The sequence below is a fragment of the Phaenicophaeus curvirostris genome, chromosome 12 (genome assembly GCF_032191515.1).
Source record: "Phaenicophaeus curvirostris isolate KB17595 chromosome 12, BPBGC_Pcur_1.0, whole genome shotgun sequence".
NCBI lineage: Eukaryota > Metazoa > Chordata > Aves > Cuculiformes > Cuculidae > Phaenicophaeus > Phaenicophaeus curvirostris.
In genome coordinates, this window is record NC_091403.1 from 6,928,474 (window position 1) to 6,953,964 (window position 25,491).

At 38.0% G+C, this 25,491-nt stretch overlaps 1 protein-coding gene across 2 annotated transcripts; it reads right to left on the reverse strand.

The window, feature by feature from the left end:
- Positions 1–729: 729 nt before the first annotated feature.
- Positions 730–22,640, reverse strand: BNC1 (basonuclin zinc finger protein 1). 2 transcript variants are annotated; one of them, XM_069866801.1, is made up of 5 exons: positions 22,421–22,640; positions 10,104–10,206; positions 9,706–9,941; positions 6,554–8,481; positions 730–4,481 (listed from the first exon to the last, which is right to left on the reverse strand). In XM_069866801.1, exons 1-5 carry the CDS (start codon positions 22,427–22,429, stop codon positions 3,800–3,802), a joined length of 2,958 nt encoding a protein of 985 aa, XP_069722902.1. In that variant the 5' UTR covers positions 22,430–22,640; the 3' UTR covers positions 730–3,799. The 2 variants fall into 2 exon arrangements, with proteins under 2 accessions (XP_069722902.1, XP_069722903.1); XM_069866802.1 differs by lacking the exon at positions 22,421–22,640 and adding an exon at positions 20,833–20,957.
- Between the last annotated feature and the right edge of the window lie 2,851 nt (positions 22,641–25,491).

Below are 25,491 nucleotides of genomic sequence, written 5' to 3' on the forward strand. Positions count from 1 at the left end.
ATACTCTGAACAAAACCTGGAGCCTGGCTTTCTCTACAAAATCTCTTTGATCCAGCCCTCCTTCTCTTATTGCATTGTTGTCTCTTTCCCAATTCAGAGTCAAACTCTCATTTCAGTTTGGAAATGAACACTCACTTGCAGGCTGAATGGAATCCTTATGCGCTGTATCTTGAACTCCAAAGGTGTTTTTAGTTTAGCTGTATTTCTTAAACCTATGCTTGCTGATTAATCAGGAGCTGCTTGTGAACCCTTTTCAAGGAGGACTTGGCACCCTATTTAAAAATCCCTGGATTAAGCCCAAGTAGTTTAGCTGGTTTTTAGGCTTCCCTATACAATGCAGGGCATCAGACAGGCATTTTCAGAACTTGTTTCTCTACTCTGCTGGGTTTACACTATATAACTTCACTAAAGATTCATCAGAAACAATAGCTTCTGGTTTTGCTGCAGTTCTTTTCAAAGTACTTAGAACACTGGAGCTGTAAAAACAAATCCCTTACACTCCGCTCAAAATGAATTTCTGCAAATACCTTTGTAAGCACTAGGACACTGCTTGTTCCATAGTGATATAGGCTTGCTACCAAAAACTATTCAAAATACCTGTATTCTGAGAAATCGGAAGCTCAAACGTACAGAGTGGCTACCTCGTAGTGTGCATCTGTGCCTTCTCCTTTGGAGTCACAGAAGGATGACAGGATCTAGTTTTTGAGGCTCTTGTTTTCTAAGGAAAAAAAAAAAACAAACAACAACAAATAAAAAAATGGAACAATGAACTTGGGTAGCAAGGGTAGGAATGTCCAGGCCCAGTTCAAATCTCATGTGAAGTTTTGAGCTTCCAACTGCTCATACTCGCAGCATGACAGATGCAGATCTCTGGAATTGGGCTGTAGTCCGTGGAAGCTGCTTCAGATTTCCAGGCTGACTTTGAAAAGCCCCAAAAATAACGGTACTACTATTCTGAAGTGACATTACTTCCTTCAACATCTGTGGTGAATATGTGATGCAGGCTGCTATAAGCATCACACATCTTTAAAACTAACAGGAGATGTTAAGGCTTGGTCCAGGCACATTGTGGTCATTAGGAGGAGGGAGCTACACAAATGCTTCATGAGATACATATGCTGTACTAGGGGTACTAAGGGCTTCAACTGTTCTGATAAATCACTCCTCCTGTCCAGATTGTGGAGCAATAACAGAAAAAAAATCTTTCCAAAACACAAAGTATAAATAAGGCCTCAAATTATCTATCTTTTAGCACAGTTCTCAGTGATGAGATATTTACCTTCTACTTAGCTAATGCTGTTTAATCTCTACCCTTGTCTACTGCACAAAGGAAAAAAAATCAATGATATATCTGGCAACATTTATTACGTTATTTCTAATGGCTTGTTAAAGTAACGACACTTCCTTATTATGAAATAAGTTAGAACCATTGTCAAAACAGTGCTCTCTAGAGATGCAATGTATTTCCAGATTTTTTTAAAATAAAAATTAAGAATAGTAGTTTTTCCAATCACAAAAGCCTATTTTTCTGAGTCAACCAGAAGCATTATTATTTGTTTTTATTAACACATAAAAAATTATTAGGGTATACAAATGTGTTTCCTTTTTGGACACAGAGAAACTAAATTAATGGGCATTACAGCATTGGTTTACAACACACTGTTTCAAAAAAACCACCATTTATGATTAAACAAATAGGTTTATATATATATATATAAAAAAGAGCTTGAAATAGCTGGATAACAAATCATTGATTTATACTATCAAAAGGCTGGGAGCAATTGTGTCTCCTATGATTGTGCCCTTAGCTTTCAAACCAGGATCCCTACTGATATGAGTCCCCATTAAAAAGAAAAACACACTACCCAATTCCCCCCAAAAAACCCAGATCACCAACCCCCCCCAAAAACACAAAGCCTCAAAAGCAATGGCACAACTTTCCCCAGGCTAATATTTTTTCCTGACAGCTTCAAGCACAAATGGATTATTTTAAATATCACATAAACCTACTGTAAATTAAAAAAATAGAAGATTACTTTACACAATACATGGAAACCATTTCTAGTGAACACAAACATTTACAACTGTGTCATGTTTTTTCCTTGCATAACCCATACTCACACACAAACCAGTTTTCAAAAGAATTAGTGAAATATTCAGTCCACTTTTGTTTCTTTTATACAACGTGAAATGGTTACAATACCATAGTATTTTTTAGAATAAGTTAAACATCAAGACATATGGTGATAGCATTGTACTATTCTTTCTACATACACGTGAAATCCAGAAATTCAGTCTATTTTTATTCAGTCACAAAAATGAATAAAGTCTAAGACCCAGTTATACTGGAAAACTAGATTAGTTGTAGAAACCACAATACTGTAAGCGCTTTGGTATAATATGTACAGATTGTGCTGTCAATATCATGCTTGCTTCCTTGAACTGATCAACAGATTTCAACTGGTGAATTAAAGTAAAAAAAAGAGGTACTGTGAGACTTTCTTATTTCTTTTTCTTCTTGGAAATGATTCAGTCCAAGATGATGCACCACTAGTACACACAGAATTTGTATGATGTGACTACAAATTAAATATTAAAGTGTTACTTAAATACAATGCAAGACCAGTCTTCTTAAGTGCATAGAACATAATGCAGAATACTGTTAATTACAGGGACAAGTACAAAGATATTAAACATTTTAACAGATATGGAACAATGTTCTCAAAAAAAAAAAGGTGTGAATAACCATTCTTCTGTTGTCAAAGATCAACATGTTTTTTCCCCTCACCATTAAGACAAACAATAACTGCTGAATCAAGAAAGATATCTACTTTATCCATTTTATCTCTGTCACTCAAAGGCTTAGAATTGAAACTTCAAACTCTTAAAACAGTTTTGGATATTTTGTTGGGTGGTTTTTTTTTCTATTTCTAACAAAAACTTATCTCTTTCTGAAAGTGGAACTCAAAAAGTGCATTTTAAATGAAAGGGTTTACTTTCCCCCCTCTATTTTATGGATGCATTTGCTGTGGTTTAGAAATTTTAGCTTAACCTATTCATTCTGTCTATCAGTACAATTTATCAGGACGTCTCAGATTTATTCAGACAACCCTACCAAGTTAGGTAGTCCCTCATTTTGCAAAGGAAATTGTGTTAAATTTTAAGAAAGCCAAAATGCTGCCATTCTATTCAAGTGAAATGTCAACATAAAGAGCAAGGACTGCAGGATTTCCAGAAGATTCAGACTGTATGCAAAGTCTTCCCAAATTTGTATTTTGTCTTTTGGATTTTGGGATACAGTAAACTGCAAACACCACGATGAGCTAATACTGCAAGTCAGCTTCAGGCTATGGTCTGAGGAATGAAATGGCAGCCCCAAAACTCTCAACCCAACCAGAGGAAACTCACTCCAACCACTATTTATTTCTTACAGCAACTCATTGAACATGTAAACACAAGGGATGATGATTCTCATTTGAAGTTTCTACTATTGGCAAGTAATACTTCACAGGTATCAAATAATTCAGTTAATGTCTCTGTATTTCTCCCATTTGTAACATGCTTTCTTTCCCTTACAAGAAGCTTTAGCTATTTAACATCAAACCAAACAATTGCACAAAAACTACAGCACTAAGCTTTGCTAAACGAAACTGCTGGAGAGCACACACAGGAGAAAAGAATTTGACCTTGGTTGTTGAGTGGGCAAGAAGTCAAATGAGTTTAAATAAAACTAATGTTAACACATTCCTTAATTGAAATGATTAATTCTTAGCAGAAATAAATTAAGATCAGCATGATCTTACTGTAGGCTAGTTGGTGACCCAGACAGACTTTTGTGGAGATTAGGGTTTTGACTGTGCCTGTTTCGACTGCGAACAGATGAAAACATTGTGTTGCAACCTGGGACTTTACATTTGTGGAGCTGCCGGAGATGCACAGTTTTGTAATGAGCCCTGAAAGTTCCTTTATTACTATATGTTTTTTGACATATATGACAAGTTATTGGCAAACTGGAGGGTAAATTTGCAAAGTTTTGATTAGCTTTCTCAATTAAAGAACAGTCTTGGTAGAGTTCATCATTGGGCATTAGGCTGGGTCCTTCACAGCTTTCATCACTATCGTCCAAGGGCATGGTGCATATTTCACTTCCTCCGTCAGAATCCCAAGAAGAATGAGCACTGCTCTCAGATTTAATGCTGGAAGTAGTGCTTAGATCCAGAACAGTTCCATCATTCAATGGATCATATCCATAACTCTCAGAACAGGGTTCTCCAATTTTGCTCATTGGAAAAACCAAGCTGCCTGTTCTGTTGACTCCTTTGAAGATTACAGAAGTACGTCCAACATGTTGTTTTAAAGAGACATCTTGACAAAACTCCTTAGCCATGTCTTTCAAGAGGTATGTTGCATTGAAATGGTTGTTGAATTCCAGTGTATCTTTAGTCAGAAGCTTATGATGAAGATTTAGGTTTGAACTATGTCTAGAAGAACAAAGACAAGCTTAGCAAGAAAGTGTTTCGCCTCACTTAACAGCTGTTTCATAATGATCATTAACAAAGAAAAAAATCAATATTTACTACCATGCATGAACTACATATTTCTAATTTGACCAACTGCCACGCTGGCTCCCAGCGCGCACATGGATGATTTACACATCTGACCGGGTATCTGAACTTGCTTGCACTGGCATATATCAGAGATAACTCCATAGAAATCAATGTTTCGGATTCTCTGCTGCATCGTGGATAGCTGCCTGCTCCCCTAGATCTAGTGATGGGCCTGGAAGAGTTGGGGGACACACTGAAAACCAGTATACTGAACTGAGATCAGAGAATGGGCTGAGAGTGGAGAGAAAGAAGATCCTTTCCTAACGGACAAAGCAGGAAAGGGAGTGACACCTAAGTGTGCAAAAAATATCGATGATTTCTTAAGTACTGTAACCATGTGCCAGGAACACGGCTGTACACATTGGTACAGAGCTTTTCTTTTGACAGGAATTTCAATGAAGGAATATTGCATTTTATGCAATATTCAAATAACCATTTCTAGATTTGGTTTTAAGCCATCAAAACATACAAAGTCACTGCTCCTCATTGAATGCTATCAATCAGATCACTGGGAACTTCCAGACTTTTCCTGGAAGATGCAGTTTAGGGGAATACAGGGAAAACATTCATCTTCCCCTTGCCATCATGGTTTCATACAAACCATGAACTATTCAAAAGGACACAGAAATATTTTGCACTTGTAGTCAGAGCACTCTACATTCAAGACTAGAAAATTCTGCAAAATTATTCCAAATAACTGTTTTGCACAACACTGTGAACTTTCTTGTGGGTTGGCTTTTTTTTCTTTTTTTTTTTTTTAAATAAACCATCTTCTAAGAGCACCTATGTCAAGATTTAACTAAATATATCGCCGTGGGAAGGAATCTGTGGCATGTGACTGCAAATCTTACTGCTGGCCTTCTCTCCCGTGGCCCATATCACAATTACAGGGGAGAGGAATTCACATCTGGGAAGATGCAGGCAGCAGATCAGGGTATGAAGCTCTGCCAGCAGATGAATCCGTGCATCTCAGATGCAGCGGCCAGTCCTCAGAGACTGGCTCATCCTCTCTCTGGACTGCATCAGCTGGCTCCAGTACTCCTAGCAGATTAGAGACAATCTAAACCTTGTGTCACTCTGAACCACTATCCAGGCACGCTTTCTGCAGCCAAAAGCTGCTGTAACACTGTTACAGGAGAGTTAGAAAACTTTCAACACTTAGTTGCGTTTTAACAGGTTTGTTATCTATCACTTATCGATTCAGAGACATAACTGATGGTCAACAATGAAGCTTCAGTTCTTGTTTCTCAGCCTATGTGCGTAATAGGCTGAAATAAAATTACAGCGACAGAATACTGCAGCCAACAGTAAACTCAATCAAGCTCATGATATAGTTTAGGAATTGGTATGTAATCTCATAAGAGCACTACCAACGTGGATACACCCCAGGTAGCATTAGTTCGAGCAGCACTGCATAATGTTGATTTTGTACTGACGTAGAGGAATCTTGCTTTTCTTATGGGCTTTTTCCCTACCAGTCTGTTCAAAATCCTTGAGTAAAGCAAGGACAGGGGCTAGTGAAGATTTCCTGAATTAATCTAATTGCTTTTTCATTAAAGAACACTGCATACATTACAATACACACAAAAGTACATATCAAAGTATATATTAAACATGTAAGTCCACAAATGCAACTACTGGAAAATTGCTGAATGCATATCCTTGTAGCTTTCCCTTTATATTCTAAAGTATTCTTTCAACTACTTCAGTCTTTATCAGTTATGAAATTTTCATGGCTTTATTTAATACCTCATAGTCTAGTGGAAAGGAAACCTTCCTTTCAATGGATTTTCATTTCATGAATGTTCTGATAAATTATCGTACCTGTTATACGAGGATACACAGAAAATCTTTGCAGGCCTTATTCCTCAAACACTCATTTTAATTTCAAATTAGGCTCCATTGTGATGGTAAAATAAATACAATTTTGTTTATAATTTTCTTACCTGTCTCGACTTCTACGAGAAGGGAAAGCAGCATTACAGCCCTCAACTGTGCAAATATGCATTTCTTTGAGATGTACATTTTTAAAATGCATTTTTACACTGTAAGGGTTTTTAAAAGTCTTCTTACAGATGTCACAATGAAAGCGGCTTTCTTCCTTCTGAATCCCTAGTGCATGTTGACTGACATGATCCATATCTTTAGAGTCTTCAAAACAAGGAATAGCAGCACCCCTGTTTGACAAAGTGCTGAAAAAGCCCCCGGTCAGCAAGTGGTGTTGCAATTCAGGGCAGTCATTGTTAGGAATCCTGCGCTTTGACTGCTCGTTAATATACATGGTGGGTTCAGTCATTGGTTTTATAACATCATTGTGGTGGTGGTTTGGATCTTCATACATAATCTCATGGGAAACTACTTTTAATGGTTGGTTTTCTTCTGGTTTAACCTCTTTCTCACAGTGATGCAATTCATTCTCAGAGATATCCTTGATGTATTGGTTATCTGGCGCAAAGACAGATTCAAAATACTTTGGGCCCTCTACCCCAGAGAGAGATTTCCATGAATTACCTGAATGGGGGTGCTTTTCCACCCTGTCGGTCACCTGCTTCTCTGTCTTACGCTCACAGGTCTCAAGCTCTCCATCGCTTACCACTTGCAGATGGGTATCATCTTCAGAACTGGCAATATCACTGCTTTCATGAGGTGTCTCAATAGCTTCTTTCTCTATCTTAATAGGCATACTTGATTTACGAGATTTCTTCTTGGGTAGCATGTCAAATGGCAATTCATTTGAAATAAGCTGCTCTGGTATTGAGGAAGAAACAAGAGGCAGAGAAGGAAGAGTACCTGGAGTGTTAGCAAGCTCAGCTGGTGTGACTGGACTACGATAGAAAGGAAGAACAGGCTGTACTGTCTTCAGGTTTGGAAAGAGGACACCATTCTGTCCAATACTGGGAAATCCAGCCTGACCCTTTGAATCTGTACAAGAGCTGGCATAGCTGCTAATAGTTCTGCTATCCGGAGTTAAAATTGTAAATTCTGTCCTTTTACTGTCTCCAGGTCCAGCAATGGTCAAGCCATTTCTTAGATCTTTATCCCTGTTATTTCTATTCATTGGCATATGGAGTCTGGGGTTAGGATTTGCACTATGACGATTTCGACTACGCAAAGAGCTAAATACCATATTGCAGCCCTCAATTGTGCATTTGTGCTTTATCTTCAGATGAACAGCGTTGTAATGTATTTTCAAAGTACCTTTGTCATAAAAAGTCTTTTCACATGCAGTGCAGAAAACACGCCCTTTCCTTGGCCCAGCGCCATTTTTTTCAACAGATTTCATTTTGTTTTCTGGAGATAGTGCTGTCATTTCAAGCTTTGCTGCTGTATTATGTGAACTGGAATCACTTAAAAGGGCATCATCTTCTGTTTTAGTGGTGACATCTGGACCGTTTATGCTCCTCTCATTTTCAACTTGAAATGGTGCAGAACTAGAAGTTAAGAAGCTGCTTTCAGAAAATGGTATATGAACATCTTGTTTAGATTCAATGCTATGGTCTTGACCTTGCTCAATCAAATGTCTTTCTGGTGGTGAACCTATCAAAGGTGGAGGCACAGGACTGAAAAACTGAAACGGCAGCATGAAAGCCATGTTGTTTACAATATTCTCAAAGGGATGAATGTTGGTGGGACTCATTTTGTCCAAGGAAGCAGAAAAATTGGGACTGTGTTGATTGCAGCTCTCAATGAATGCCCTAATATCCAAATTGGCAGTTGGTGGTGGTATTATAATTGATTGTCCTTCTTTCTCTTGAATTGCCATTAACTCTACAATGGACTTTGTTTCTCCAAAACGAAGAAACTGCTGCAAAGTAGCCAGTTCTTCTTCAGTGGTCATTATGCTCCAGTGATCCAGCACCTTTCCTGAAGCATCCTAAAGCAAAAAAATGTTTAAAGGAGTCAGACTTTAGCTAAGGCAAACAAAACCAGCCTCCCCCCAAGCCTCTCATTTTTTCAGGGACTATAAATAATTCTCTAGCAAAATGATGAAATCATTCTATTTAATGAGAGATAAATGCCAGTTCTGTGATACTTTCTTCTAAATTTTACTACGTTTGTGATGTTATTTCTTTATGAACTGACAGTAATACTTTCCAATAAACATTATTTTCCACAAAAATTAAGACACAGCATTTGAACAACAGTTAGCATCATGTAAGTACAGACAGCAGAAATGGAGCCATCAGACCAAGATTTAGCTCCTCATTTAAGTCAAGTATTCTTTCATTGCAAGTTTAATAATCTTCCAAGCAACTAAGATCAGAGAACAAATGAACCTGTATTGATCTATTGCCAGTGTTCACAGAGTACAGCTGTAATTACACTAGAGTGTTGGAGTTCTTTCAAACTCTAGCTATGCCTAACTTTTCCCAATAACTACAATAAATATTTTATCACAGAACATGTATTTGATGGCCTACTGAGATTTTTCACAGTGCATGTAAGAGTTTCTAAGATGATGAAGAATGTAACGTTATAAATTTTTCATGTGGTAGAGGTTCAAGGTAATTGATTCCATATTTTTAATCCTAACACTAAAAAGCAAGATTATCAAGACCATTAAATATTGATTCATGTCATAATGTAAGATCATAATGTTACTTTACATAAAAGGTAACTTCCACAGTTGCAAGGACTGACATCAGTGTAAGCACAAAGGGCCAAATTCATCCTTGATGTAGCTCCAGTAAGGTCAGTAGCACTACACCAGAGATGAACATTGTCCCTTGTGTTTAAAAATTATGGCAAGTTTATTTGGCAATGTAATATTCTAGTGTATGGAAGTAAACTCACTGTTCAAATAATACTAGAGCAAATTCTGAAGCCATTACTTTGATACGTTCCCAGTAATATTTTATTTTTTATCTTGGCTTATCTTTGTTGATAGATTTGAGCAAAGTAGTAAGATTTCAGTTAAGTCTGACTAAAAAGAGAGCATCCACCCTACGTTTTCTGGCACTAAGCTTGTACAAGGCTATTACTGTCTTTCAGATGTACCACACTGTTAACGTATTGTGATCCACTGATAAGATTAAGCTAAAAAACATTATGAAATACTTAGCCACCATATTTATATTAAAAAAGCCCCTCTAAATACCTGTAGCACATATCCACGTATGTAATCCTGTAGTGTCCAATCCAGCGCATGGAGAATCTGTATCACCTCTTCCTGCTTCAGAACACTGAAAAGTCGATCTAGCAGAATTTTAAGGCGCACGGGAATGGCTTGGGTTCCATACAACATGAGGCTACTGATATCAAAGACAACATTGGATTGAACTATTTCTACCTGGCTTGATGGGTAGAGGTTGGGAATCCTTAATTTGCTCAGGGCTGAAAATAAAATCACAAAATGTAAATAAACTTGAGAAACAAGACAGAGAGAAAACTGAAAGTGGCTAATATTGGGGGAGCATGGAGGATGTTAGACAAAAAGCATGCTACAGTGAGTAGGATCCTAAAAGGTTTTATATAGATTATAAGAGCAAATATTACCGTGTGCTACCCATCCATGCCGGCATTGGTCACATTGTCGCTGATTTATTTTTCCAGGTTTGAAACACTGACAACTACAGTTCACCAGAGTGCATCGGATAGCCTGGAAATCAATAGAAAGGACGATAGGTAATGTATAAGCACCATCTTGAGTGTGCAGTTTATACAGCTTCAATACAGCCATGAAATCCATATGAAGACAGAGATAACATACCAGCATATACCTATCAATTTGCAATATAAGCAATGCAGGCAAAACCCGAGTTATGCAAGATTGCCTCTGTTTTAAAGAGAATCAGTCACCAGGTAGAATGCTGGAATATTAAAGAAGCAAAATATTTAATGACATATATAGCAGCACTTCTGTAGATATATTTAGGCCTAAGCACCTCTGTAACAATAATAAACCACTCTTGTTCATTCACCTCAGCTATGATGATCACGTAAGATGACTTTTTTGCAGGAAAGTTTGATAACAAAACACACAGGTGAAAGCCTCACTCTCTTGAAGTTTTGCTGGAACTCCATACTGCAATATAGGAAGTTCCAATGAGCAATGCATTAGCTCTGTGTAGACGTCATTCCTCACACAGAGCAGTATCCACATAGAATACACGTACCCTGTCAAAGATACAGGAGTTCACTAATGCTTTTCAGTAGCAAAGCTCACCAAAAAGTACTCCAGTTCCTCCACAGCAGTCATACTTTCTAAGGGAAATGCTTGAAAAACAATAGGCAAAACAGAGCACATAAACAGATAGCAACAGGCTGCACAGTTCAATTTGTGCATCACTTTACTCGCACCAAGGTCATCTATAATGCAAATCAAATTAGCATTCAGATACTCCTGATGAACGGGGTAACGTGCTTCCTGGAATATACGCTGTATGTGTCCATCTGCTGCAGGAGGCAGACAGGCAACGTTGAGGTCCTTGTTAACGCTCCACAGGGATTGCTATAGAGCAAAGCATTTGTAGGGTTCTGTATTGCTTAGATCTGAACTGAGCATACTTCTTGCATAAATGGAATACTTATTAAGGGAGGGAAGGTGAGGAAAATGTGCAGAAAGTCTGCACTGGAATACAAACTGGAGTACAAAGAGGCAAATACAAATTAAGACAAAGTTATATCCACTACAGGCTGCTACTCCTACTTCCAGGGTTTTATGCAAAATGGGAACTTCCACTACTTATTAATACCGACAGAGAAGCAAGACAAGATTTGAAGAAAAAAACCCCAAAACTTCTTTTCAATGCTGGCATCCCCACATTGGCACTTCTGGAAAACATGCAAAGCAGGAAGTTTTTGGACAATCAGGCTAAGAATGATGGGTGCAGGACACAAGAGAATGGTAATTTCCCTGGGATTTGCTATGGGCATTTCTTTAGGCTTGAAGAATGACTGATTGAGGGCAGAAGAGGACACTACATAGAGCAATCTACTACAAACAAGCACGTGTAGGACATCTGAACACTTAGCTTTACATGACTGGATTCGGACTGAGATTTTAAAAATCTCAATAGCTGGCTCATCCAGGAGTTAGCTTACAAGCACATCTCCAAACTGCAGTGACTTGATGCTGAGATTCATCTTTATTTGAAGGATTGGAACAAGTGGCAACAGGGCTTTTGAAATCTCTGATTCACTTTGCCTTTAATCTTTTAAAGGAGCCATTGCAAAATATGGAATTCTTAAGAAAAGCTCTGTACTCCCTATAAAGCTGTAAAATACACATCAATATCCTATGCAGTGTGAGTTGCTTCATTATAATGGGGGATGTGTTTTCACTTGGATTCTAAAATACTTTCATATAACAATAAGAAGCCATAAATTTCTTATGGCAAGGTTGGAAAAAAAAGGTTTAGCTGGCTGATGATTCACTTCTATCACATGGTATCAAGAGTCCCTGTACACACGTGATATTCTGTTACTTGCACAGCCTGAATCCATTCCATAGGTGATCCTGCTAAGCTCAGTAAGCTACAGTGCATTCCATGAATGCATCTTTTGCAGTCCCTCCAACAAAATTACAAGAGTACTTCATTTTTATGCAAGAAGTAACAGATACAAGCACAATGAAAAAGCTGTCACGATCATAAATTAATTGAGATTTCAAAATTTTTTCATTCCTTTTCCTTTGGACATGTTCCACAAACTACTGACCTTAAAAACTACTCTGTCTTCTTAATTTGTGTACTTAGACAAGAAAGATATACCACAAAAAATTCTGCATTTCATAACTTTATGTAAGATCTTTCTTCTGTTTGGTACACACATTTATTTTGTCTATGCGTAGAAGACTCCACATGCAAAAACTAGAAAGAGTAAAAGAAGGACATTTTGGTTTACATACATGAAAGCAGCTATTAGAAAGGGAGTGGAGTTCCTCTTCTGTTCTAAGTATGAATTGATCCCTTTTCAAGTCAATACATTACTGCTTCAGGACATCAGTCTTGGATGTAGGTAGCTTTTATACCCCTTACATATCAAGGTACACCCTCAAATCAGGGATCTGTCACTGAGTTAAAAAGTTACCTCTGAGAATCCCTGAGAAGAAACAGGTGTGATTTACAGGTTGGTAGCATTTCCCTTCATTTCTGCTTGTCAAAGTCTGTGTCTCCTCAAACTTTTCTAGCAATGTTTGCATTGGTATAGTCACAGAGGATATATAACATGGCAAAATCAACTTTTAAAATAGTCAGTGAGGTGCAATTTAAAATCTTAATTCATCGTTCAACTTTAAAAGGCATTTTTACAAGACACACTTCGATTATCTCCCAAACTAACTTATATCAGAGTTTAACGAAGAGAAACTTAGCAAAACTTAATGAGATTAATATGCTGGTCTTTTGTCTGTTAATCCAACTACCTTTAATATGCTTATTCTAAGGTACTATAATTATATCAAGTCTTTTAATGAACTTTATTATCCCAACAATTGGAACGTACACACAATTTCATTCTCCAGAACAAAGGAATAACTTTCTATGTTGCATACGTGTAAAGATTCAAAATCATAATTAAAGGATTGGAAATGTGGATGGAAATTAAAGTGGAAATTTTTTGAAGTGTGATCCTTTCATTCAGGTCTCTTATTTAGTTTCATTTTTGAGAAACATAAGGCACATGGTTTAAAAATAGAATAATCTTATGCTGTCATCATGGATCTAGTTATTGCTTTCCAGTAACACTCTCCCTCACAAATGGATCTTCCCAAATCCATTATCAGCAACACTTTCTTTGTTTTTTTTAAAAAATAAGAGTTGAAAATTCTGATCAAAATTTTCTGTGGCTTTACCAGGATCACTGCGGAATTTGACTTTTAATACAAATGATTCTTCATTACAAGAGAGCCAGATTAGCCATTAAACTGGCCACTGAAAAACATCTAACTACTAATCACTGAAAAAGAAATCTTAACATCTGTTGCCTGAAAGACATCTTCTTTTTTTTCCAGATATTGATGTGGCTTCGATTATGCTTCAAAAGTTACTAAATGTTTCTTTGCAGCCTTCACAGCTAAAGAAAAACAAAAGCTAATGGGACAACTTCATTCTGAATGTGGTAGATAATCAGGCTTTCTTTCATAAAGCAAGTTTGAGATTGTCTACGCTCTCTTGAAGCCTTCTGGGACCTATGCTCACTTGCAATATACCAACAGCAGGTTTCAAAGAAGGCAGCAAGAAAAGAAGGGCAGTACAACTGTATCAAATCTCATTTGGTGTTAAGTGGATTCTGGTTTGACAGCACTTTGGCTTGGGAAATAAATTAAAAAGTAAGTAAATATTGAAGACTCTGTCAGGATCGAGTTAGAGCTCTCTCTTCATGCCAGAAAGCCGGGCTGGCTCTCAGCATGAGAGCTGCAAGTGCAGACACCAGCAAAACGGAAGAGCAAGTCCCTGATTACCCTGGTAGCATTTAGCAGCAGTAATGCACAGCTCAGCACCCTCACTTGTTCTGGCATCCAAGAAAAACTTGTCTTCTTTGCACAAAGCAAGCCCTCACTTCAGAAACTGCTTTTCTTAAGCTACTGCCATTGCATGAAGAGCATGAGAGCTTCGCTGCTCTGCTATGTGGATCACTGACAAAATGGTGTCATTGATGCCGGGTTACAGGAATATCTTTTGCATGCAGGGATTAGAAATTCCTACCAGTTTAAAATGCAAGTTTGAGGAATAAACACAAGTTACATGGAAGAAATGTGAAAGAAACTTTCATTAGGTGAGATAGAGCAGATACCGCTTATCCCTGCCCTTTATTAAGGCCTCTAGCAACAAGTGTATCTCCTGTGGCCATCTCATCTTCATTTACCAGAAAAAGTAATCCCACAGAAAATACGCAACCCTCTGAGATACGTGCTGTGCCGAGCATATATTTTATGGCAAAGAACTGCGATGTGTCCCATTTCAGCAGAATAGACTCGTGATGGCTCCACAGTACGAACACTTGTGGAGAAAGAGGCAAGATTTGCAACGGGGGAAGATCAACTTCTAAAGCATTTGGATTTTCTTTGTCTGCCAATCAGCTAAAATATGAAAGCCTTTTTACTTCCTAGAGTACAGACAATAATCTTCTCACATAGTAAGAATACTCTACATAAATTAGGCTCTCTTTTTGGTTTGTAGAAATCAAATTAAACCTGAGACATACGCCTGGTTATTAGGAAATATTTTCTTGCTTGTATCTTGTAAAAGATTTGCAAGGGATGTAAAGGGATGGATCCGTTTACCATCTCTTAAATTAAAAATATAGTCTACAGCTAAATCAAAGGCCAAATCCAAATCGGTGTGTGTCTTTTAGTAAGGAAAACAGTAATTATACATGAGTGCAAAATTGCATTCCTGTCTAATTTGTTTTCCTGTTTTTACAGTTATCCATTGAGTTTCTTGCAGTTGCAAAGTTTAAATAACTCTTCCTTTTTATCAGTGAGTTACATTTGATTACTTCTGCATTACAGTTCTTCAAACAACCACTGAAAAAGGAGAGACAAATTAGAAAAACTTTATCCTAAGCATCTCTGTCAATGCCATACTTTTCCACATCATTCAACCAGCAACACTTTGCTTTGTCCATTTTTTGTCAGGCAACTTTTGCCACTTCCCCATGGGATATATTCCACTGACACATGATATGGCCTGTCAGTTCTGTCATGATTTAAAACAAGTTCTCAATTTACATTTGCATCACTGTATCACAACCCAGCTGTGCCTATCTGTATCACAGCAATAGTATTTGTTCTCTTCAGCTATCCCATGCATACTTGTAGAGTTCCAGCCTCTACAGCACAAACTCAGCCCTTGTGGCTGCTCTTCCCAAACAAAGACTTCAGTTCTTTATTCTCTCTTGAGCTCCCTAGTTTATTAGATCTAAAATATATTCCAGTTTATTCAAAGTACAATCACAGAAGCTGTTGGGCTTCTCCAGATGGTGTAAGTACTTGTTGAGGATGTAGCCCAACAACTAAGCCTAAACTGCATGTTGATATTATAGCTGTTAAGAGCTCAGATTAAGCATCTTGTATCTCTCTTGTTTCTGGAAAGTTTCAACTATTCCAAGTTTAGTACGGCTATAAATCCTATATGCTTACAGAGAACGTTAGGAAGGTCCCTGCAACATCTTCAAGGAAAGGCCATGGGCCATTTTCTTCTTCCCAACACATTCATTTCAAAGAGGATGGCTGGAGGATGGACAGAATATGGAAACCCTCCACCGCTTGTAAGTAGAGCTGGGAGGACACTCAGAGAATGGAGAAGAGGGAGACACTTGCCAAGCCATAGTGCAGTGCAATAGACTCCCAGGTGTACAGGTTTAACGGCAAGGTCAGTGTGAGATTGCTTTGCACAAAGCAGGCTTGGTCCCTGCTACAACTTGCACACATTCATCCTAGTGTCGTGGTGTTTTCTTCTGTCACGTGTTTAAGGTTCTCAGTTAAGGCTGAAGTCACAGCTGTCCTGGTAAGTCACACACCACCGAGACTGCACACACACTACCTGCCTTTAACAACAAAAGCCCTTGAAACAAATGGATTTTCATTCATGTATGTTTATGCCTACTCAAACACATTTGCTTGTTGCAAATTCTGCTGTTTCTATACTAAAGTTTAAAAATACTTTGGACTAAAATAATTACATAAAACTATCAGAACAAGGAAAAAGTCCTTATAAGATTTCTAACTATATTGGACTGAAACCTATGCACTCTATTTTTACAGCCTTGTTTCACAAAAGATGTTTCATACAAAGTAACAGCTGCCATTCATACAATTATTTAATAAACATAAGTAACAACAAGCATCTTCAATGAGAAGCAAACAAGCCTTACAGTTTGTTGTATCCAGAAAACAGTCCGATATCTTCTGTATTTTGGAGCTTTTAATTAAATAAAGTTGCACATGGCTGTAACAGAGTAGACAGCACTGACCAAATAGTTCCAGCCTTCCACATTAACAGGCAAGTTTAAAATGCTCACCCTAGATGATTCATTTGTCAAACTGCTTATTAGTAAAGTAATTTAGCAAAATTCTTGTCTCCTGCTTAAGAGGCCAACTAGGAGAGAGATGAAAAAGATGGAGATGGGCCACAACTTGCCTTTTACAGTGCTGTTAAACACAAAGTTACACTCAAAGCTCCTAAATCCACGATGGCTCCTCAATAACTGGGCTGGCTTTCATACGTACTGACCATGTATGCTCCTACCAAGCTCAGGAGGTGCAAGAACCTTCGAAAAACCCAGAAAAACATTTTCGTTTCAGAGCCAAATGTCGAATTAGGAGATGAACTTAACAATGATTGTGCGAAAATTTTGGCTGGCGTTGATACCATTCAGCTCCCACTTATCCCTTCTCTGTGGGGAAATCATGTTATGATTTTTAACTCCTAAAAGAACACAAAGGCCACAAGCTGAATGCATTTTCTAGATAAGAACACAGAATACACCCCATTAATTATCCAGATCCCTACGTATATATTCATATTGTTTATTTGGGGTCAGATACCAAAACCTGACCTCCTTTTAAACAGCCACAGCCCGAGAATACATGTAAACAGAGTACTTATAACCCAGATCCTGCAGCAAGTTGCATTACCCCATTATCCTATCCCTCTGTGGAGCTGAACAAAGCCAATTTTGGCCTAGAATTTGACCAAATCTCTCTCTTGTGGGTATAACTTGAGCTGAAAATGTTTAATTATCCTTGTAACAATTGACTAAAACATCCTCAAAACGCGCCAAAAAGTGAGGCGGGAAGAAAAAATGCTCAGTAAGATGGAGCTGAGATTAGGTAACAGTTTCACCTGATGGCACCATGCCGCCAAACCAACCATGCTCCTAGATTTTAAGTCAGTTTTAACTGCCTACTGAATTATGTGCCATGAGTCCACATGTCGCCACTTTATTAAAAAGTTTTTCTAACTGAGAACAGTCCTGAGAGCAAGGAGCTGAGATAAGAGATTAAACTAAATGCAGACTCCCAACCCTCCAGCGAGTTCAGGCTCAGCCACAGCTTTTGTGGCTAACGGAGAGGAGCTCTGGGCAGTCTTGGGCAATGCAGCTGGCGAGGAAGCAGAGGAGCCATTTCTGAGAAAGGCAGCACACTACAAGGCCAACCTTTAATCATAGCATAGCTTGTGGGATGAAAATCACTCCTCATGCATGTCGCTTACCCTAAAGGGCCCCTTAGGGCAACTCTTGTTAATGGCACTGTCAAAATAATTATAAAGAGAAAAGAATGCGTGTGTGTGTGTGTGTGCGCGCACACACTCAAACTGCTACTCTTTAAACAAAAAGCACTGGACAGTAAAACTTATATGCTGTTCAGCAACATGCTGGTAGATACGCTGGTTTAGGCTGTCATTAATCTCCCTTGTTAACGACAGGTGCTTGCTGACAGACAGCTTGGTCAAACTTGGGAATGTACTTAGATCCTCTTTTATGGTTTGGTTTGGAAAAGAAAACAAGAAATACACATCGAGGAATGAAAAACATCATATTATCATTACCTTACTGTTGGTATTTACTTTTGATTCTGAAATAGAGTACAACAGCACAGTCCTCGTGGCATCCCTGCCTCAGCCTGCGCGGGTCAGGAATGTTTGGCTGAGTATTAAGCAGTTCCTAGCACAAGATATTGAAGTGACTTCCCGTTTTAATAAATCTACAGGAAAAATCATTCTTATTAGTGCATTTCAAAAACGACCAACAGATTGCTGCACAGTCATGAGAATAACTGCTCAGGCTTCGGGGTAAAGATAAGTCATTGGATAGAAATAGTGTAAAATTTCTTAGGATAAAGCACTAGATGCTATTTACTTTAGCAAAGAAAATGGGCACATCTATTTATCTGTATTGCTATGCTATGCATACCATGTTAAATGCTGAAACTACAGACCTATCCATGAACTGAATGTTAAATATTTAACTCCAAGCCCTATGTTAGCAGGAAATAAGCATTATAGACAGAAATGCACAAATATCAGAGAACTGAAGAATATTACTATAAAAGCCCTTTAAAATACGTCTTTTAACTTTTTACCTAGTTTATAAAATGCGTGCAATGTGGGTGAGTTAATGCTTCAAAGACAATCCTAACTTTTCAGCTCCTCACACCGCTGCTTAAGTCTCCAAGCCATAAAATATGCATGCCTAAATTTTCTCCCTTTTTTTTCCTGTTAGAGTGAAAAAACAGATTAAAGAATAGAAGAAAAATAACAGCTGTCTGAAATCTTTAGTGTTACACAATTTCATTTCATGCAATTTCATAAATTTTAAACCCAAACAGTGTTAGTACACACGCATGATGCTATCTATGGTGCTACAGTTATGCAATATTTTACGCAACAGTTTAGCTCCATTGGTAATTTCACAATTTAAATCTTAGTATTCCTTTTCACTGAACACAGGTGAGAATTTTTAATTGGAATGTCACCTACTTTCAAATGGAAAAACACCCATTTCTCACTGATAATAAGCTATATTTGAAATCTGAAGTCAAAAATTTGCATTTTGGGTTTGGTCTGTGGGGGTTTTTTTGGGTTTTTTTGTTGGGTTTTTTTTTTCACTAGTTGTCTAAAGAAACATGGTTTTGAAGTGTGAAATGAAAATGTCACTGTTCCTTTATTCTAAATGACTGAATTCTGTTATAAATTGTCATTTTTCCTCATTCCCTCAATAATATTTTTTTTCCTAACTATTGAAATATCAGTCCCTAAGCAGATATTTATAGATAGAAATTAGCAACAAAATAATAAGAAATACAAACTAAAAATAAAAAAAGCAATGACACTTGCTGTAAAACCTCAACTGTAGCATCTGCTAGGACAAAGCCTGCTGGCTGCCCAGCACATAGGAACTCCAAGATTTCCTGCACCACTGAAGCCAGCAAGGGCAGGAGATGACCCAGAGGGCCAAGCCAATAGTTTTTCTTCTGCATTTGGTGGATGTGTTGCTGCAATAATAAAATCTGCATGTTTCCTAAATACCAAAGCACACAAAAAGTGCTTTTAAAACATGCACATGGAGCAAAAAACATAATCTCAAATAAAATTTAAACATTTCTGTTTTTATCAGAGCTGCACTTAATATTATCATAATGAAGTCTTTATTACTGAAAAATAAACCACTGGTTGTTTGATTGGAAAGGAAACAACGTGCTCGATGTTGTATGAATAGATTTTTTAATTATATCATGAGCAGGCATGGAATCTGGAAGTTAAGACATTTGGTATCAAAAGGCCAAACCCTGTTGCAGCCTAAGCAGGCAGAATTTCATCTCAGTTATAGTAAAGTCTACCAAGCGGCCCAACATTTGTAATAACTTTTCCTGTTTCTGTGAAGATTTAGCTCTCCTGCAGGTTTGGATATGTCTGCATATACCATTATTTTTAGGGTTCCAAATGTATCGTAGATGGGTTGGTAGTTCAAAGAATAAGCAGAACAATTACTTCTTACAAGAAAATCAATAAATCAAAAATCTATATATTAAGTACAACAAAAATGTATTTTCCACAACATAAGATTAGCTACTTTTTACATGGTCACCTAATGTTAAAATAAAAATCAGATTAAGCTGCAAACTATGAAAATCTCTAGAGATTAATTCAAACAGGAATGTACAATTATATAGATTATAAAGAAAACATTAACCTTATAGACATAATGGCAAATAGATTGAATGGAACACATGACACATTCTTTAGAAGTCTGGGTTTTTTCCCATTTTTGTTAAAGAAGAAATTGGAAAGTATTCTTCAGTGTGTATTGTTCTAATCACTAGAACAAAGAAAACCAACATGCACTGTTATTTGCAGTTAAAATAACGCTAGCCCTACTTTGTACCATGGCCTGGAGTGGAGTGAGGCTCCCCACCTCCCACTCCCCCAGCACTGAGAGCTGAGCCACAATTTTAGTATTTTAAAAACCAAAGTACAGAAACAGAGACTCTTGTCTAACCTAACACTCACATATTTTTCAGCAAACTGCAGTAAACAGAATTCTTTTTTTTTCCAAAAGGGTGTTAAAAATAGAAGCATATGATCTTTTCCCACCTAGAATTGTATCCTTACAATTAAAGACTATTAGCTGGCATCCCTTTTAACCGTCAAACTCAGACAGTGGCAGTTCTATAGCCACAAAGAGAAGCAGTAAATGAGAAGAACATGTTACTACACTGCATTTGAGAAAGTTTGGCTCCAAGCTATGCACTGATTAATATCAGATCTCCTTCTTTACTTGCCTCTTGACAATCTTGTCACATCTGGCTGACAAATCCTTACAAGCTTATCCAAACCAAGGCAGCCCAGATCATGCTCTGGGAGTAGCTCGAAGGAAGCGGCAACACCAGCCATGCACTGATGTGCCATCATGAAACTAATGAAGCTGACTTCACTTGCAGACTGCAGGAACACGAAGAAACACAACATGCCTCAAGGTTTTGCAACATAACGCAGAGTTAGCGCACGGAAAGATAAGACAAACAATCAGCTCCCCAGGTTCAAGAAGCCAAGTAGCTACATGAATTACAGAAAATTTATACAGAAATCGCTTGAACAACAATCTCAACTAAATGAGCACAATAAACTCCAACTTCAGATCAAATGTGAAAATTGGCTGCTAAATGCCTTTCAAACAATGGTTTATTTTAAATTAAACCAAGCCCAGTTCATTTCATTTTCTCTGTCCCACATCCCCAAAATACCAGAACGTTGCCTGGCTCCCAGGTTATTCAAACTGAAAAACATTTAGAAAAATAAACAGGAAAGAAAGATAGGGTTAAAAATAGTGTCACTTTTTACCCACAGGGTTTTACAGAAGGATAAACCACAGCCTGTGTACACCAGTAGCCCTCCCCTGGGTTAGTGATCTGCCCTCTCCTCATTTTTAAACCAAGGATTTGTTACACAGAGGACTAGGAGTATTTGGCCAATTAATAAACCAGAAAGTAAAACGCTGTATCTTAAACAATCTAACAAAACCTCATTATGTACGAGCTGACAATTAAACCCTGTTTATTTTTCTATGTGATTAAAAATCCCCAAAAATAAATTAAATAAGCTTCTTGCATTCTGATGCATTTAACCTCTTAATTAGCACAATATATTTAAAAACCAGACCCCTCTGCCCCCCCAACAGACATTCATTCTCCCCCTCCTCTTCCCCCCCCCGAAATACAAACAGACTGATCCTAGGAAAAGAATTACTGGCCTTATTTTTCTGGATGCTAAATAGTCAACAGTAAATTGTATATAAAGGGCACACATTAGACTCCACTTTAGTGGTAATTCCTAAAGAACTTCGTAGTGAAATTACATTGTTGCCTGCTCTCCAGTGCATTTATACGTCATGATAATGATAATGTATCTGCTTAAAGCACTTGACTCAGAACACATCTGAGTCACAAATCACAGATTTTATTGCTATTACTGTATATTGAGGACTTGTACAATTAAACATTGTCAAGCATTTATGATTTACATGCTACTACTTCAATTGGAAAACAATTACACAAGTGATGGCTCTACTTATTATAATCAGCCTGCAATTCTGCATTACTTACTGTAGAACACAAAAGTCATACAGTTGTTTACAGTGCACAGCAAAAAGAAACCCAGGATTTTTCACATAAACTGGTCTTCTGCTTTCACAGTATCTTTTAGTAATTAAGAAATGTAGAGTACAGCTCCCTACAGCTCTCATCCCCATTGTTCATTACCCCAAACACCACCATTACAAGATATTTTTATATCTCAACAGCGCATAACCACAAGTAAAAGTTGCACAGTAAAAATAGACATTCATATAGAACTGCAAAGAACTTTCCTTACCTCAGACATTCTTACTGTGCTTATGTTTCCAGAGCTATAAAACAGTTTCCCATTCCCTCAGTGAGTTGTACAAAGAAGTACTGGAAACACTCCTGCCTGTACAAGTACTAAGGCAGAACCATCACACGCCTCTTTACTCTTGTCTGACTCTGAGCACCTCAAGGTCTGATGTATGCTCAGGCTGTGCACAGGGGAGTGAAATAAGATCCTCCCCCTTGGTGTTCTCCAGACCTACAGTACGGAGTTGAGTCTGCCCCTCACCTCTGCAGCCAGCGCTCACCTCGCTGCCCCGCAGTGCTGTGCTCCGGCGCGCTCCTCCGGGCGCAGGGCAGCCCCTCACAGCTGGCTGGAAGAGGGCACGACACTCATCTTTCACAGAGATTTGATCAAAAGGAGTCACAGAGGCTTGAGGCGCTCCTAATGCAGTGCGAGGAGATTCTACCTCTGCTCTGGCAGCCTAAGTAATGCATTAAATCAATGCAGCTGACCTAAGGCCTATTACAGGTTTTTTTTTTTCCTTTTCGGAGTGTACAACTATCTGCAAATAAGCTATGAGGTACTTATGACTAAAATTACTTATTTTTAGCGTCAGAGTGCTGTTTTTCAAATTGCAGCTGCTGTGTTTTTTTTTTTTCTTTTTAAACATCTGCAGGTCTCAAAGGCTCACCGAGTGGGGTGTGTATTTTTTAAAGTTAAAACATTTCCCCCTATCAACTTTCTTTTGAGTTAGGGCTGAATTTTATTTCTTTTTATGAAGTTGGAGCTTCCTATTAAGAGAAATACAGGTCATAAAGACAGAAGAATTTCTTTCCAGTAATTGGGGCAAAATCTGTTTTCAGTTATTCAGGTTTTGAGTTGCATTCATGAGTTAGAGCAGGATTTTTGTCATAGTCATTTCTCACCTATTTAAAAAAATAAAACAAAACCCCCAAAAAACACTGCTCCCCTCCTCTCTACTATACTTTTGCCTCCTGTAGATAATTTCTTGGTACTCTCTAACCAAGGAATACACTGTGCTACGCCCAGAGACAGACAAGAGCAAGTTACATTGAACTCAGTGGGAATCCTCGTAGGAACATACCAGGACAATATTTGACCAGATGAATACCTGTAATCCCATAGGAAAGGCAGCAGGAAATAAGATCGCTGTAGGGAGAAGACAGCTAACGTATTATTACTGTTGGTTAATTTGCTGCCTTCTAATACTATTTACTAGGCATATGCACAATCCTTATAGAGAGAACATAGTTTAATTTTTACTATATACTGGAGTATAGTTAATGTTAAGTCCCTGGCAGTAACTGGAACCAGGCCAGGATAAAGCCACTGTGATACCAGAATCTGGTTCCATAGAGCATGACAAGAAGCATACGCTTTCTCTAAATACTTTGATTTCTCTACTCTATACCTTATTTCTCTCATTAAGCTATTGAACAACACTGAAAAAACAGAGAGGGGGATTTAATTTCATAGTGTGGTCTGCCAGATGCTTCTGCCAAACAACACTGAAGCATGAGAAGTGTCACCCACCGCTGGCAGCTTGGTCCTTCCTCAGCAGAGCTCGATATGGGGGGGTCCAGTGCCACGTCCGCCCCTTGCGATATGCCAGGGCACTTCTCCTTCAGGCACACTGGACACTTACACATGGATTATCAGAGACTTGGTAAACTGTAGGAAAAAGTGCCTGAGAAATCATGGCCAGCATCATGCTATTTAAGGTGATTCTTAATAGCAGTGTATTAAAAGCATATGTTCTGTGATGAGGACAAAACCTAGCTGCTCTGCCTTGAAGATAACTCAAAGGCAAAGGCACACATTGTTACTAACATCATATTTCATACTGAAATAAACAGCGATGTAACTAAAAAGAACTCCACCTGATTGAGCATTCTGCAATGAAACTGGGAAGAGTGGCTTAAGATTACATGAACTGCCAGAAGCGTTGAATTGACTTCACAATACCAAGTGACTAAAACTTAGTTTGATGAGAGCTGCTCTCCCCTCTAGCCAGTTCCCTAGGAAAACCTATTTACTAGCTATCTGACATTTGCCTGGAACTGATAATTCTTATTAAATGGACTAACTATCCACAGCAAACAATTTAACACCACTTACATTTTTCCTAATTAATGATCTACTAACAGTCTTTTTATTTTAAGCATTATTTTCATTATTCGAGCTTTGCCAATGAATATTTTATGGGAACATATTCATGCCTTGCTCTTTTTAAACTATTCACTATTATTAACTGGCAATTTTTTAGCTTTTTACTATCTGTACACATTTTAGTAAATTCCAACTACCTCTAGCATAATGTGACGTGTGCAAGGCACAGTTTGTCTCTACAGGTCAGCTTTTAAAGAAATACTGGCATATTAACAGCGTTTTCAGTAATTTCAGCTGATTCATAGTTTAAGCTTGCCTGTACAGAACGACCAAAATGGAAATGAGAGGATGAATCCCATAACTCCTCTTCCACTAATAAAATCTTATGGAAACCCAGCTTCTTGTGGAAAGAAATAGGCATCAGGACAGGGCATCGGGCTGGGCTCCATTTGGGATGCTGCCATTTGACCTTAGGCAAGTTATTTCAGTTCTGTTCTATTTCCTTGATTCTAATTTTTTTTTTTTTTTTTAAATCTATTTGAGTTTTAACTCCTTGAGGAAACCATGGAATCTTACTGTGTCCTCAGGGACAGCGCTCAGGGCAAAGGAAAGGAGTCTCCAGGTCTGAACTCCATCTAAGTCATACTGTAAATACCTAGAATCAGTGTAACAACACAGCCCAAGGAAAGCTGCTCTCTCCTCCCACCTGTCCCAGCCTGTTTCTTCTTCTCCATGTCTCAGCCTGTGTGTTCAGAGCAGCTTGAAGGTAAGGGGATGTAGGGCAGACTGTAAAGTGCTAACACTACTTAATCAAATACAAGAATATTCACAGTTTTGAGAAGAGCTCCAACACCTAGAACTGACTATAAACAAAAGCTGCCATTCTTACTTCATTTATTACCTAGGATGCTTCAAAAAATGAGTATTAATCCTAGGGAATCACCACAATTGAGCCAGTGTGATAC